This window comes from Salarias fasciatus, chromosome 10, assembly GCF_902148845.1.
Source record: "Salarias fasciatus chromosome 10, fSalaFa1.1, whole genome shotgun sequence".
NCBI lineage: Eukaryota > Metazoa > Chordata > Actinopteri > Blenniiformes > Blenniidae > Salarias > Salarias fasciatus.
The window spans coordinates 19,621,819-19,634,741 of NC_043754.1; the positions used below are offsets into that span (position 1 = coordinate 19,621,819).

General features: G+C 41.6%; 1 protein-coding gene across 1 annotated transcript in view; it reads right to left on the bottom strand.

The window, feature by feature from the left end:
* Positions 1 to 1,203: 1,203 nt before the first annotated feature.
* The window catches only part of tlcd3a (TLC domain containing 3A), a 28,700-nt gene continuing 16,980 nt past the window's right edge, over positions 1,204 to 12,923 (bottom strand). Inside the window, exons 4-5 of the mRNA XM_030100917.1 lie at positions 9,622 to 9,717; positions 1,204 to 7,974 (exon numbers count right to left, since the gene is read on the bottom strand). Of these exons, the coding sequence (XP_029956777.1) occupies positions 7,669 to 7,974; positions 9,622 to 9,717 (402 nt within the window). The 3' untranslated portion in view covers positions 1,204 to 7,668. The remainder of the gene's footprint in view (positions 7,975 to 9,621; positions 9,718 to 12,923) is intronic.

The window sequence follows — 12,923 nt, forward strand, 5'->3', positions numbered from 1 at the left end:
GCACTAATAATATTAATAACTATCATTATCACTAATATTAATAATAATGAGATGTTATTGTTACTACCTATGGACACTGGATGTTTTACATTTTGTTGAAATTAAATTACAGAAATGCTTCAGAGATAAATGCAAATAATCACAACATATTTTATATGTATTGCACTTTATATTTAATATCACAAAATGCTACAATATGTTAAATAATAGTAAAATAATGTTGAAATACTTAATAACTACCTGACATGTCTTCATCCTGCCATTGTAGGAAACACAAACATTAATGAATTAAAAATATCTGATCCTATCCTCAGCTTCTTAAAACATGAAAAAAAATTAAAACTCTCCCATTTGAAATCTCCAGATTGGATCTGAAATGACCATTTCAGTCGCCAAGCAGCTCAGTCTTGAATGTGGGTTTGAGTCAGGAGCGCCGCTGAGTGGCCATCAACTGACATTACAACTGAAGCAGCCAGAACAGGAATACCTCTTCATCCGGGTCACCAGTTCACTCCAAGCACACGTTTTTAGATTGTGGGGGGAAATCAAACATCTCTGGAAAACATGCAAACTCGTCCCAAAACTCAAACTGGTGATCCTCTTGCTGTGAGGTAAGGTATATGTAGTTCTGTGTGTTTATTTCTTTTTTAATGATATTAACTTATGTCCTGATTTTTGTAGGATCACCACAGTGGATCATGTGATCTGCATGTTTGATTTGCTCACTGTTGTTGTGAAGTTCTTCATTTTACTTTTGAGACAAATGCCCCATTTAGGTTCAACATCTACTGCCGAGACGGCACTCACACAGAGATTTAAAAACATACACAGTACATAAAAAGAAGACGTCGAACAAAAGATAAAGCCATCATGAATAAAAAGGAGTATTTTAAAAAAAAATATGCAGGGAAATGTCAGAAATCATTGTCCTTCATGGTTAGTAACATCAAGCATCTTGCATTTTTTCTCATTTCAGTAAAAAATTAACTCAGAAATGGACTGTACATTGTGATATTTTCTGCATTCATGTTTTATCAGGTAGAACGTTTGTCCATTTATTCTGGCCGAAGTTCAAACGACACAACCACCCGAGCTGGGGAGGAAAAGTAGGATGCTGTGGAACACTTGCCATTCGTCTGCACACAGGTGAAATGAAACACACGCCTGTTCGAAAACAGTCTATCAAATCAAGTTTATTGAATCTTTAAAGGGGTGCTCTGAATTCACAAGTTGCAGCTACAGTACAATATTCCTCTTTTTTTTTTAAATTTTTTTTTAAATAATTATCAGAAAACGCTCCAGTCTCAGTTCGGCTAGGAAATGTCTTGCAAAAAGGTCACGCTACAAAAAAGGACAGATGCATCAAATCTGATATATATATATATATATATACATATATATATATTTATATAATTGTATATATATATATATATATATATATATATATATATATATATATGAATGAAAAATTACAATGCTATCAAAAATAATATAGGGCAGGAAGTGTTAAAGGTTGTGAAATGTGCTGCATTTACGTCAGTGGAGAGCGGTGAGTGAAGATTTAAACATACAAATCCGGCTAAAACAACAGAAACACAGCAAACAAATTCAAGCTTACCATAAAACTATGATTTAAAGGGTTTAACTCCAAATGACCCGTCTAGAATAATAATAATAATAAAAAAAAAATAAACGAAAGATTTGTTGGATCATTTAAATAAATGACGAAATGTGAAATTCTAGAAAATATGCATATAAATGACAAGATCTACTCTTAGTCTACCTTCTAATGCATCCCAGTTTGATTCAAATGGTTTCATCAACCAGTGGAGACAAACGACGATAGCGTAGGGTTACGATGATGATGATGATGATGATGAAGAACAGGATAAATACAGCCACAACCTGTAAACACAACCTGCCGCCGTAGCTCTTTCACACTGAGTTTTGTGGGTATCACAAACAGATGTTTTGTTTTTTTTTCTTTCACAAGGCACTGGAGACCAAGTTTGGTTCACTGTTCGCAGATCAAAATCAGTCCCAGCAACACAGTTTTTTTTTTTTTCCTTTTTGCAGTGCTTTAAAAAAAAAAAAAAAAAAAAAAAAATCTAAATCCGCCTAAAACTTTCACCGTGAGCTGGAATTTTCATGGCGTGAGACCACCGCCTCGCTCTAGCTTATAAACCGGCCGACCCTGCGTGGATATGTGACACACAGAAAGTAGTGAAACCATTGAAAACACAGAAGATGAAGCTTTAGCGCTGTGCGAGTTCAGCAGTCCGATCTGACTGCCAGCTGTCGCGCTGTGCGACGTGTGGTGAAGTACTGACTCTGTCGCAGTCGCATCTGTAAATAAATAAAGCCAATAGAGAAGCGTAAATTTAAAAAGTAGCTTGACTCCCGATTGTGTGAAACGACCTTTGTACCTCCTTTAAACCCGCAGTGGTTGTGATGATATCCAATGCCCATTAACTCATGCAATTGAAAAAACAAAACTATATAAGTCAGAAATAAATACTTAAATGTGGAGTTTTTAGGTAACAGTGTGCTCAGCACTGCCCCCTAGAGTGAGGCGGAGGCATGAGCTCCTCACACTGAATGACTCGGGAGTTTTAAGATATCGCCGCCATCTGTCTTTCACGTGAGAAAAATCGCACAGCGTACGGAAACAAAGGTCAGTTCTCTCACTCAAGCAACTGTTCAATATCGCCCGACATCGTGAAGGGGCTCGTTGTCGAGGGTCGGCGCCACAAACGAAATGCCCATATGTACAAAAACAAGGTCAGAGAATCACACGATATTAGTGTTTAATGTAGTCAAGAATGATAAGATGATGAGTGATGAAGCTGCACAGCCAGTGTGCTAGCCTTAGTGTGTACAGGAAGTGGGAACAGAAGGATAAGTGTGGATTTCCTCCCGTACTTCCCAGCACTGGTCACCCTGTAAGACCCAGAGAGAGGATAAGACTGCAGGGCGAGAAATGGACAACTCAGCCATCAAGACAAATCAGACAAACCAGCATGAGGAAGAAAACAAAACAAAACAAAAAGCAATAAATTCACATTACTACAGTTACCGTGATGAACTAAAGTGCCTGACAGTCTTTGGTTTACCAACCCTCACAAGTTGAAGTATCACAAGCCGTGTCAGGAAGCATAAATAGAAGTCAAATCTATCAGGTAAAACAACCTCCTTTAAAATATATATTCATATTTATATATAGAAAAGAAACAGCATACCATCTGCAGAATCCGCCTCAATCATCCTACAATCAACCACACGTCTTTTCATCCACTTCATCAAACCCTGAGCAAAGAGGATGAACTTCTTTTTTTCCTATCTGTTTATCTATTTTTTTCTCAGAGTGACGTGCAGAAACTGCTCGTTCTGTTTGAGGGACTCTCGGCTGCGTGGCAGTGATCCGCCCGGACAGCGATCAAACTGCTGTGGCTTCTGGTCCGATGGCTGTGCGCGGAGCAAACTCTGCAGATCTTCTTTTAAATTCACTCGGGATTGGCTTCATATTGCAAGGCGATGGATTCCATTTGAGCTGTGGGCATGCACCATGGCTTCAGGGTCAATGAAGCAGTGGAATGTTGTATTTTCTGTATTCATGCTTTAAATATATGTATATATGGCGCCAACCACTACATTTAACATTGTAGATCCTTCAGGACTTTTTGTGTGTGTTTTCACGAAACATCAGAAGTGGAAATTTCTGAAAATTCATCAAAAATAATGTGACTCTGGGATGTTGAACCGCCGTGAAGCTTTGTGTCATGATGCTGTTCATATATTTTGTGGGGACACTGTTCCTAAAGGCATTTTCACTTTATGGAGCTATTATAGAAGTAAAATGACTTGTGGTGACATGATTTGTCAAATATAAAACCATCACTGCACACATCAAGGCTGCATAGCACTGGGTGAATATGTGATATTCGATAATGTTGCCGAGTACTGTGATTACATGATATGTGATCAATACAGACAATTCAGCAGGATCGCTTGTTGACTTTGATTTCTGCAATATTTCTTGATGCTGCTGCTGCAGTGGCCACGAAGCAGTAAATACATAAGGCTGTCTGTCTAGAAAAATGTTTTGATTACAGTTAATTACAATTATTATCAATTAGTACTCAGGAATGCCAGCATATTTGTTGTCATTTGTTTTTTTCAGATGTATTGAAACAGGCTGCATTGCAGTTCAGTGTTTTGTGATATGCGTATTGGCAAGTCGATATTACAATTAGGAGAAATGTATGATATAATGCGTGCAGACACTTTGCTCCTATAATAGCACCATACATTTAGTATGATCTATTTTTTGAATGACTAAACCTCTGGTGAGTTCAGCTGAGGGAAGCTGCAGAGATACGGAGATGATGGCGGCCAGCAGAGCAGAAACGGTTGATAAACGATATGTATCGGGGTTTTTCTTCTAATCCAAACGCTGAAGGTGGAGTTATTGGAGGCGTCACAGAGAGAGTGAGAGTGTGTTCACTCGGCCGAGAGAAACGCAGAAACGCAGGACAAAAGAGAGTGGGATGTTTCCAGTAACAGTGGACAAAAAGAGGCCTGCGCTGGCTGGGCTGCAGCCAAGAACAGACAAACAGGCCCATCATTCAGCCGGCGGGCAGTGGGAGCCCCCGACACCCCCCCTTCTGCCACCACCCCACGCTGCTGGTCAGCAAACACGCCGCTGACCGACCACCGCGCTCAGCAACTTCCACTTCGAACCCTTTAAATCAGAGGAGTCACAATTATTTCTGCTCTGGGGGACGCATGCAGCTTCCTTTCATTTCAACCAGCGAAACTGTTCCAAGAAACAAAACCATGAAGTCTATGGAAGTGTCCACATTCACCCCTTGGCCTCCTGCTCATTGAGAAACTTTCGTTTGGAACATATTTTGAAAAAGGGCACTATTTGTTTTCAATGTAGATAAATTCTTTATTTTAGCCACCTTTTTTTTTTTTTTTTTTTTTTTTTTTTAAGTATACTGGATCAATATGCAGGTAGATATGGAATTATGTTTTTAATATGAAACACAACAGCTGCAGTAAGGGAAAGTTACATTTATAGATAGAAAATCTTATATTATGTGTAAAAATAACATTTTAAAGAGAGGTTTCACCTTATGTCAATAAAAAATTAAAATTTAAGAATTTTTATTTGACTATAAGGTACAGAGGGTTAATGTTATTTCTATACTCACTTTTATTATGTCATTATTCTGAGATAAGCGCAGAAGCCTCCAGTGGACAAAAGACAAAAAGCAGCAGTTTCTGTAACTTTTGGAATTGCTGTTTTTGGTTTTTTTTTGTGTGTGTGAACAGTGCTGGAAGATTTAAATAAACCTGACTTTAACTGGATTCAAACCTCTGACTTCACCTGGAGATAAGATATTGTGCTTGACTTCGCTGTTTTTCACCATTTTCGATAGTTCCCATTTCAATGAAAGTGAGAAAGAAAGCGATCACGACACAAATGTTTCTCAGAGGTTCAACATTTTGAAATTTAAAACGAAAGTCTAAACATTTATGCTGTGCGCAACCTTTTAGAATTTGTTTTTTTTTTTTTAGCATTCGTGTTACCATGAAAATAAATGCGATAACATTATTGTTTGCATGTCGCAGTGCATCATATTCTACAGTGACAGCACCAGTGAGTGTAAACGTCCATCGCATGAGCTTTTTTTCTTGAAAGAGTCATCAGTAAGGGGGACTTTTGAGAGACGCAAACAACTAAACAATGATTAGGAGTAGAAATTGTAATAATAAAGTGTGGATCACTTGATTAGGAATCGGTAAACATGCACCGCAGATTTTTTTTATTTTTTGCATAGTTTAAATTTAAAGGACACAAAAAGGCCATTATTGGGTTATTTAAATAATTACTTTTAAGCCTAAGTGTTTAAAAACTCATCATAGGGACAAATCTGATACATTAGGGGTGGATTAATGCGCAGCGAGTCCACAGTTTGACCCCCGGCTCAATTCCCCCACCTATTTATACAACTTTTCTCTAGTAAAATTAAAAAAAAAAAAAAAAAAAAAAAAGTCCAAATAATGGCATTAAAATAAAAAATAGAGATATATTATTACACATTAACTTCAGGTTCTAAAGTGGAGGAATAATCATGAATGACTTTTAAAAAAATGAAGTGTGAGATGCTAATTTTCTTTCATATACCAATAAAAATCTGTCATAATCATAGCATCAGCACACGCTGCAGCTTTAGCATCTAAAAGTAGTTTTTTTTCTTCATGAAACTGAAACGTTACGCAATTCTCTAAAAATGCTCGTTATATACAGCCCTGTGTGTTAAGTGCTCACTGCACCACCTGATCCACGATTGCATAAAAATCTCCAAAAATAATGTGTAAATAGACGTTAGGATTATTCTCAGTATCTCCTCACCACTTCAGTTTTAATGTGGCTGACTGCTCAGAACGTTCCCTCTCCGTCGCCCTGACCTGAAAATGAGGTTCAAACTACCCAACCTTTAACCCTCACAGGACGATGCTGTGTTATTGTAACCCCCCCCCCCCAAATCACATCAGACCCTCAGAGTCATCCACCAGCCCTGTCAGCTGCAACCCTCCAATATGATCAAAACATTTAACAAACCCTCATTATGTACAGATATATACACTCTAAGACATCAAAAATCAACCTTGTGGCTCCTTCAGGTTTAAGTATAAGAAATACATTGTATTTCTCTGAAGAGGGTGATTTGTTTTAAGTAAAATTATGGCTTCATGTTATTATTATTCAAACTTTAAGGGACTTTCGGTTGGTGTATTACTGAAGGTGAGTCTAAATTTGCAAAATAAGTAATGGACTGTAGGAAGGAGACATTGATGATGAGGTCAAAATGAAATCCTGAAATGATCTAAAAGCTAAAACAAAAAAAAAAAAGGAAACCCCAATAAAATTAATCGGGATTAATAGCTCGTTTTTGTAACTGATGCCATGCTGTAAGAGAGATAAATGATGAGAGGCTATCGCATTAACAGAGCGTGAACAAGGTAGCCGTTTTCTTTTACAGTGGATGAGGTGACCTGTGAGACTCGCATCGCTATCCCGCTAATACTGCCTGAATATGCATCCCACCCACCACAGACCTTGATCCTTCTGTGAGAAATGCATGGATAGGAGAGGATAAGCAGCGCAGTGATACATCACTCTTATAGAAGAAAAGGAAAAAAAAAAAAAAACAACCCCAGAGAATTAAATACGACCTTCGGTGAGGTTCACTCACGCAGGCTGTAACAGACGGTCCCACTCAGCAGCAGCTGTAAACTCAGTAGGAGTAAGAGATAAGATAAAGTCTCTCCTCGGAAGCTCCCCTTTAGTTTCTGGTTTATTTCACTCGCGGTGAGGAGAGCGTGACCTTCCTCCAGTCAGACAGTGTAGCACTTCAGCAAGATCCAGGCAAGAGTCAAATCCCAAAAAAAAAAAAAAAAAAAAAAAACACCCCAATCTCCAAAACGTCAGTAGTAGAATCAGATCGGTGGTGAGGAGGTCCGGGGAGGCGAGTGTCGGGGAGGGAGGGGGAGGTGAGAGGAGAGCAGGCAGTCCTGGTGTCCTACAGTACAGATGGTGGGGTTGAACTGCGTTAGTAGCGGAGTGTGCGGCTTGAGCGGGCGGTGGCAGGCCGGACATCAATCGTCCTTGGCGCTGTCGGAGAGGGCGGGCGCCGCCGCCGCCGCCGGCCTGCGGCTGCGCTGGTACAGGCGGTAGCCCTTCCGGCAGAGCAGGACGAACCAGTAGACCTGCGGCGCCAGGATGCAGGAGTTGCCCAGGTTGGTGGACAGCGGCAGGTGGAAGGGGACGCTGTACAGCGGGATGCCGTAGTGGCGGCCGTACATCCAGTACATGAAGGGGAAGAGGGCGATGCGGCACATGAAAAAGGTGAACAGTACCATGCCGCCGTTGGCCTTGTGCAGCCAGCAGTCCTGGAGGCTGAGCTGGTGGAGGACGCCATGTGGAGGGAGATGACAGAGTTTAGAGGAGCGCGGAGGAACACAGTGCAAACAACTTCTCTCAACAGAACGCCGCGAGAACAAACTGTTACCCAGACGTCAAAACAGGCGGAAAACTTTCAGCTGCTATATTTACTACAGCAGACTGCCACCTTTAGTATTTAAGTTCATTTCTCTAAACAAGTCAAAACTGTTTGTTCTGTGAAACACATTCATCTTTTCTCTGAGATAAAAGTAAATTTGTTTCCAGTCACAGAGTTCTACATGAATTGACGGCTTTAGATTTTTATTCTATTCTTTCCTCACCATTATTTCCAGTCATGCCAAACAATGAAGATCAGATCTGAATTTGGAGTTTGTGTTATTGCCTGACCTGATCCAGAAGGGGGCAGCAGTGCGGCTCTGCTTTTGCTCTTTTTCCCCAGCTGACAGCAGATGTCAGCAGAGCCCTGAGAGGCCATGCTCCACTGGTTTAACTGGAGGTGCTCGCCAAGGCTCTTCTATTCCTGGATTAATGCATTGTAAGGCATGCAGCATTTCACTAAACTGTACATACAGTGTGTGCTGTAATGACCTCTGCATGGCTGCAACCAGTGAAACATTAGCTGCGCTGGACGAGGGGAGAGTGAACAGTGCCGTGGCTTCTTCGCCGAATGCTGCTGACTGATGTTTTCTTTTTGGTGAGCTATGCACCTTAATTATTGATAGAACAGTGACAAGCAACATCCCAAATGAAATGGAGATACTCGGGCTTCTGACGATGCAGGGCCAAGCAAAGCACCTGAGTGGGAGTTGCATAAGAACAGGGCTGAATGGAGGTTCACCGGCCTGAGCAACGAGCAACGAGGAAAAGACAGTCCCTAAAACATGCTTCTTTACATGAACACAGCTCGTCTTTTCCTGCCAAATGATTCGTCCCTGCTATATTTTAATACTTCTATCTGGGTGAGGATCTGGAGGATCCAGAGGAAAACGAGGCTTACCAGGCCTGCCTGGACCTCATCACTCACAACAGGTTTACATCTGCTGAGTAAACAGGCCTAATGATCTGTTGAGGTAACTCAACAGTATTTTCCATTGCTCTATTGAAATTAAATGACATTTCTTTTAAACAGAATACGGTTTGATTGTGGGAGGGTACGTTTAGAAACAGACGCTAGTGCAGTACTGTTCAGGTAGATACAGATCTAGCTCCTGGTGTTGAGAGTGCCGTCATGCTAATGCTTGTGGATAAAACCACTCAGCTCAGTCCATTCCGTCCAGGTCTGCATTTGTCTTTTTGTTTTTTTGTTTTGTTTTTTTTTGGAGTGGTTGGAAAACAGAAGCAGAAAACAAACTCCAAACTTGAAATGCTGCGTACTGCTCTGAGTGCAGCCCGGTGCGCACAGCAAGTAGAGAAACACAAAGCTGTGGACGGGCCTGTAGTGCTTAGTTACAGTTGCCAAGCTGTGATTGGACGGATCCAGGTTCGAGCAAATGATTGTCCGGCCTGGCTGTGCGGCAGCTGACCTGTCTGACAGAGAAAGCGCGGCCTTTGTGTTCTACTGCTGAAGCCCTGTGTGAGTGAAGGGGCGGCGTGCGGGACCTCCCAGTTAGATCCAGGCGGATGCACACGCGTACGTGCTGTCTCACCTGAATAAGTATCTTCCCCAGGGAGACGAAGGGTGTGCTCAGCTCCGTTAGAAACAAGCAGCCGATGAAGAAGTCCCCCTGGTCCTTTCTGAAGAACTGGAGGAGCAGACAAACAAACAGACGCACACACAGGCTGAGCAAACAAACACAAGCATGGAAAAAAACCAGGAGGATTTCTTTGGAAACAAACTGAAAGAGTCCTCAAAAGAAAAAGGAGGGTTGATTTTATGATGCCGCTTACACTGTACGAAACAACATCAGTGTTATTTCATATATTGAAACAATTTAATATATTCCCTTTACTGGGATCTGATGTGTTGGTGTGGATCTGTTGTGACAGGATCTGGACAGGCTGGTTTCAGGATCACTCAACAAGTTCAGGGCACCCGAAACTCAAGACAGCACTAATATGATATTGTTTATCTCTCTTGCCATTGCACAGTGTTTGTTCAAGTCAAACTCTAATTTAAAGTAAATATATTTGGACTGATCCTTCCCTTGCTTGTCCTCATCATCCCTTTAACCCCAGCGATGCTGTGCGCCCTGCAATTATCTGACTGGATGTTATGACAACCTCTTAATCTGGGAGACGGCTCCAAGGCTGTGATAACTTCAACACGCCAAATGAAACACTGAAGCCTCAACAAAGATAAAACCTAAAAGAGCAATCAGGCAGCTATCATCAAATTACTAATATATAATTTATAGGTTTCCTTAAAACAGTCCGTAGTAAATACTAGCGGTGAGCTGGAGCAACTTTACGAGCCCTAATGTTTCCCTACAATACCTCAGGGATAACGAGGAAATACTCAGCCAAGAAAGTGGTGAATGAATCCATTTGCTGTCCACAAAGATGGGAAAAAGTTTTAATCGAGTAACTCTGGAGATTAAAACTTTTGCTGAGTACAATCTAACAGCATCGATGTATACAGTGTTCTAGTTCAATTTATCCAACGACTGTTCTAATGCTGCAGCAAACAAGGACAAACCGTCGTGTTTATGCTAGGCTAATATTTTGATACTGCTCAACTAGTTCAATTAAAAATATTGACCTATGATGAGTAAACACTAAAAACAAACATCTATAGCATCTGATATCCTCTTGTAATATCTCCAGACTTTGACAGAATCACAAAGGCAGACTGGCTACCCTGTTATAGCAGCTGGACTTTGTTTTAAACTCCATAAATGCTGATTTTGAAGAATCAGGTTCTATGACAGTAATCCTAATCCAATACCAACACTGACCAGATGGCTCCACGTTGGAAAATCTGCTCAAGGTTGTTCTTTATGTTTCAGTAAATAATTTTCCATCAAGCTATGGCAATCTGTTCAATGTTTACTGTGCTCTTCTCCACATAAGAAAACCGAATACAACAGTTATTCATAGATCAAGACCGAGACTGACAACCGGAGACTGACTGACAAAATGAAGATAACCCAAAACCACAACAGGAGATCCAAACACAAAAACAAGCAAAAGGGCCATGAAGTCGTGGAGAGCCAGGTGGGGGCAGCACAGGGAGCGTTGTCTCGTATATAATGAATGAAGCTTTCAAATATTGACCAGCGGCACAGTGTTGTGTGGTTAGAGATGCCACCCTGGAATAGGTGAGTCAGTGGAGATGGATGAAGGGGCCCCAGACAAAAGAGGAGCGCTGCCTGGTGGCGTCGCGTGCTGCGCGCTGACCATTAATAAAGCATGAGGGGATCCAGACATGGCTTTGCCATCTGCCCACGAGAGAATGGAAGAGACCACAGGGAGGAAACATACACCGTGCCCACACAAGCTACCTGGCGACCATATTCCACCGTTACTACACCGCTATTGCTGCTCACAACATCTATACTGAAGCACATCCAACGCTGTAAGACAAGCCGAGTATCTTGGAGGACATCAATTCTTCTGGCGTTTCAGAGGGTACAACGAGTCTCTGATACCGAGACATTATTACCAAATTATATACATTTAATTTCCATCTATCATCATGAGCCACTGGCTGCTTCAAGTCTTGACTTCCTGTTGCTCTCAAGAAACAAATGACTGAGGGTTGGCTCTGTTGGACGATGGCTGTTTAGTTCTGAGGGAGCCTGTGACAGATAATGTAAATAATGGCATTTTCTTTATTTTCCTATGGATATAAAAGTCTGTATATTGTCTTGCAAGTTTGATGTGTACCAAGATTAGCTTTACTGACTCAACAAATCAGATAAACGACACGTTTGTAGTATTAAATGCACCTGATATGAAAGAACTCGGCACGCTGAAACAGAAAATGTAAACCACAAACACACAGCTCTGCTACTCTGCTCAGAGCCTCTAATTTGCCTGCTGCCACTGACAACGCACAGTGTGATTTGTGGCTGGTAGTACTCTGATGATTACTATCAGTGCAGGGATGAATTTGAATATTCCATGACACAAAATAGTCTGTGTGCAAAGCAGGTGTATTTAAAGCATGAGAATCGTCTTTCAGGCATCACCAGGAACCGGCCCTGCATGTGACACTGTCCGCCTGCGGTACCTTTGTGGTGACGGCAAAACCTATCAGGCCAGACATTCCCCAGGACTAAATAAACTCACAGGTCTTGACGACCGTCGTTCTGCTGTCTCCTTTAAGAGTCTCCACAGATGACTGAGTTGTGAATGTTTGACTAAGCACGAGTTTTCCACTGGACGCCCTTCCTGATGCAACTATCGGTGGGACTGGAAGCCTGAGTCACAGGCAGGCTGCTCTAAACTCCAAACCACCGCTGCCCTGGTGCTGTTCCCCCATAAAGGACTTGCCAAAATCCCCAGAACAAAGCAGGTGCGAGAGAACTTCCTGACTGGATTCCTAACACATCCTAACAGGTCAAATACACCACATCGACTCTGAGATGTTCATCTTATCTAAAAGTGATTATAAAATGTTACTTCTACCTACATCTTCATGCTTACCTTAACCTAAGTGCACTCTTATTCATCATCATTGTGCCTTTTCTGCTGATACAAAAGGCCTTTTAACAAAAGAAATGTTGACTTGTCATAACAGGAGCAGCACAGGCGGAGCTGCTAACAGTGGTGCCGTTCCATTTATGTACCACATCTATTCAGGCCACTGGGTAAAAACACACCTGGAGCTTTACGCTGGCACATGCATCTATCTTGGAGCTGCACGTTTTCTACTTTGGCCAGTCCAGATATCTGCTGGAGAAGCTGCTGCAGTTTTCCCCTCCTGCTGTATGTCTCTGTCCTCTCACAGATCGCTGGGTAACTCTACCAGCTCCCGCGTTACCCAGGTAAGCCAAAGCGGTGCAGG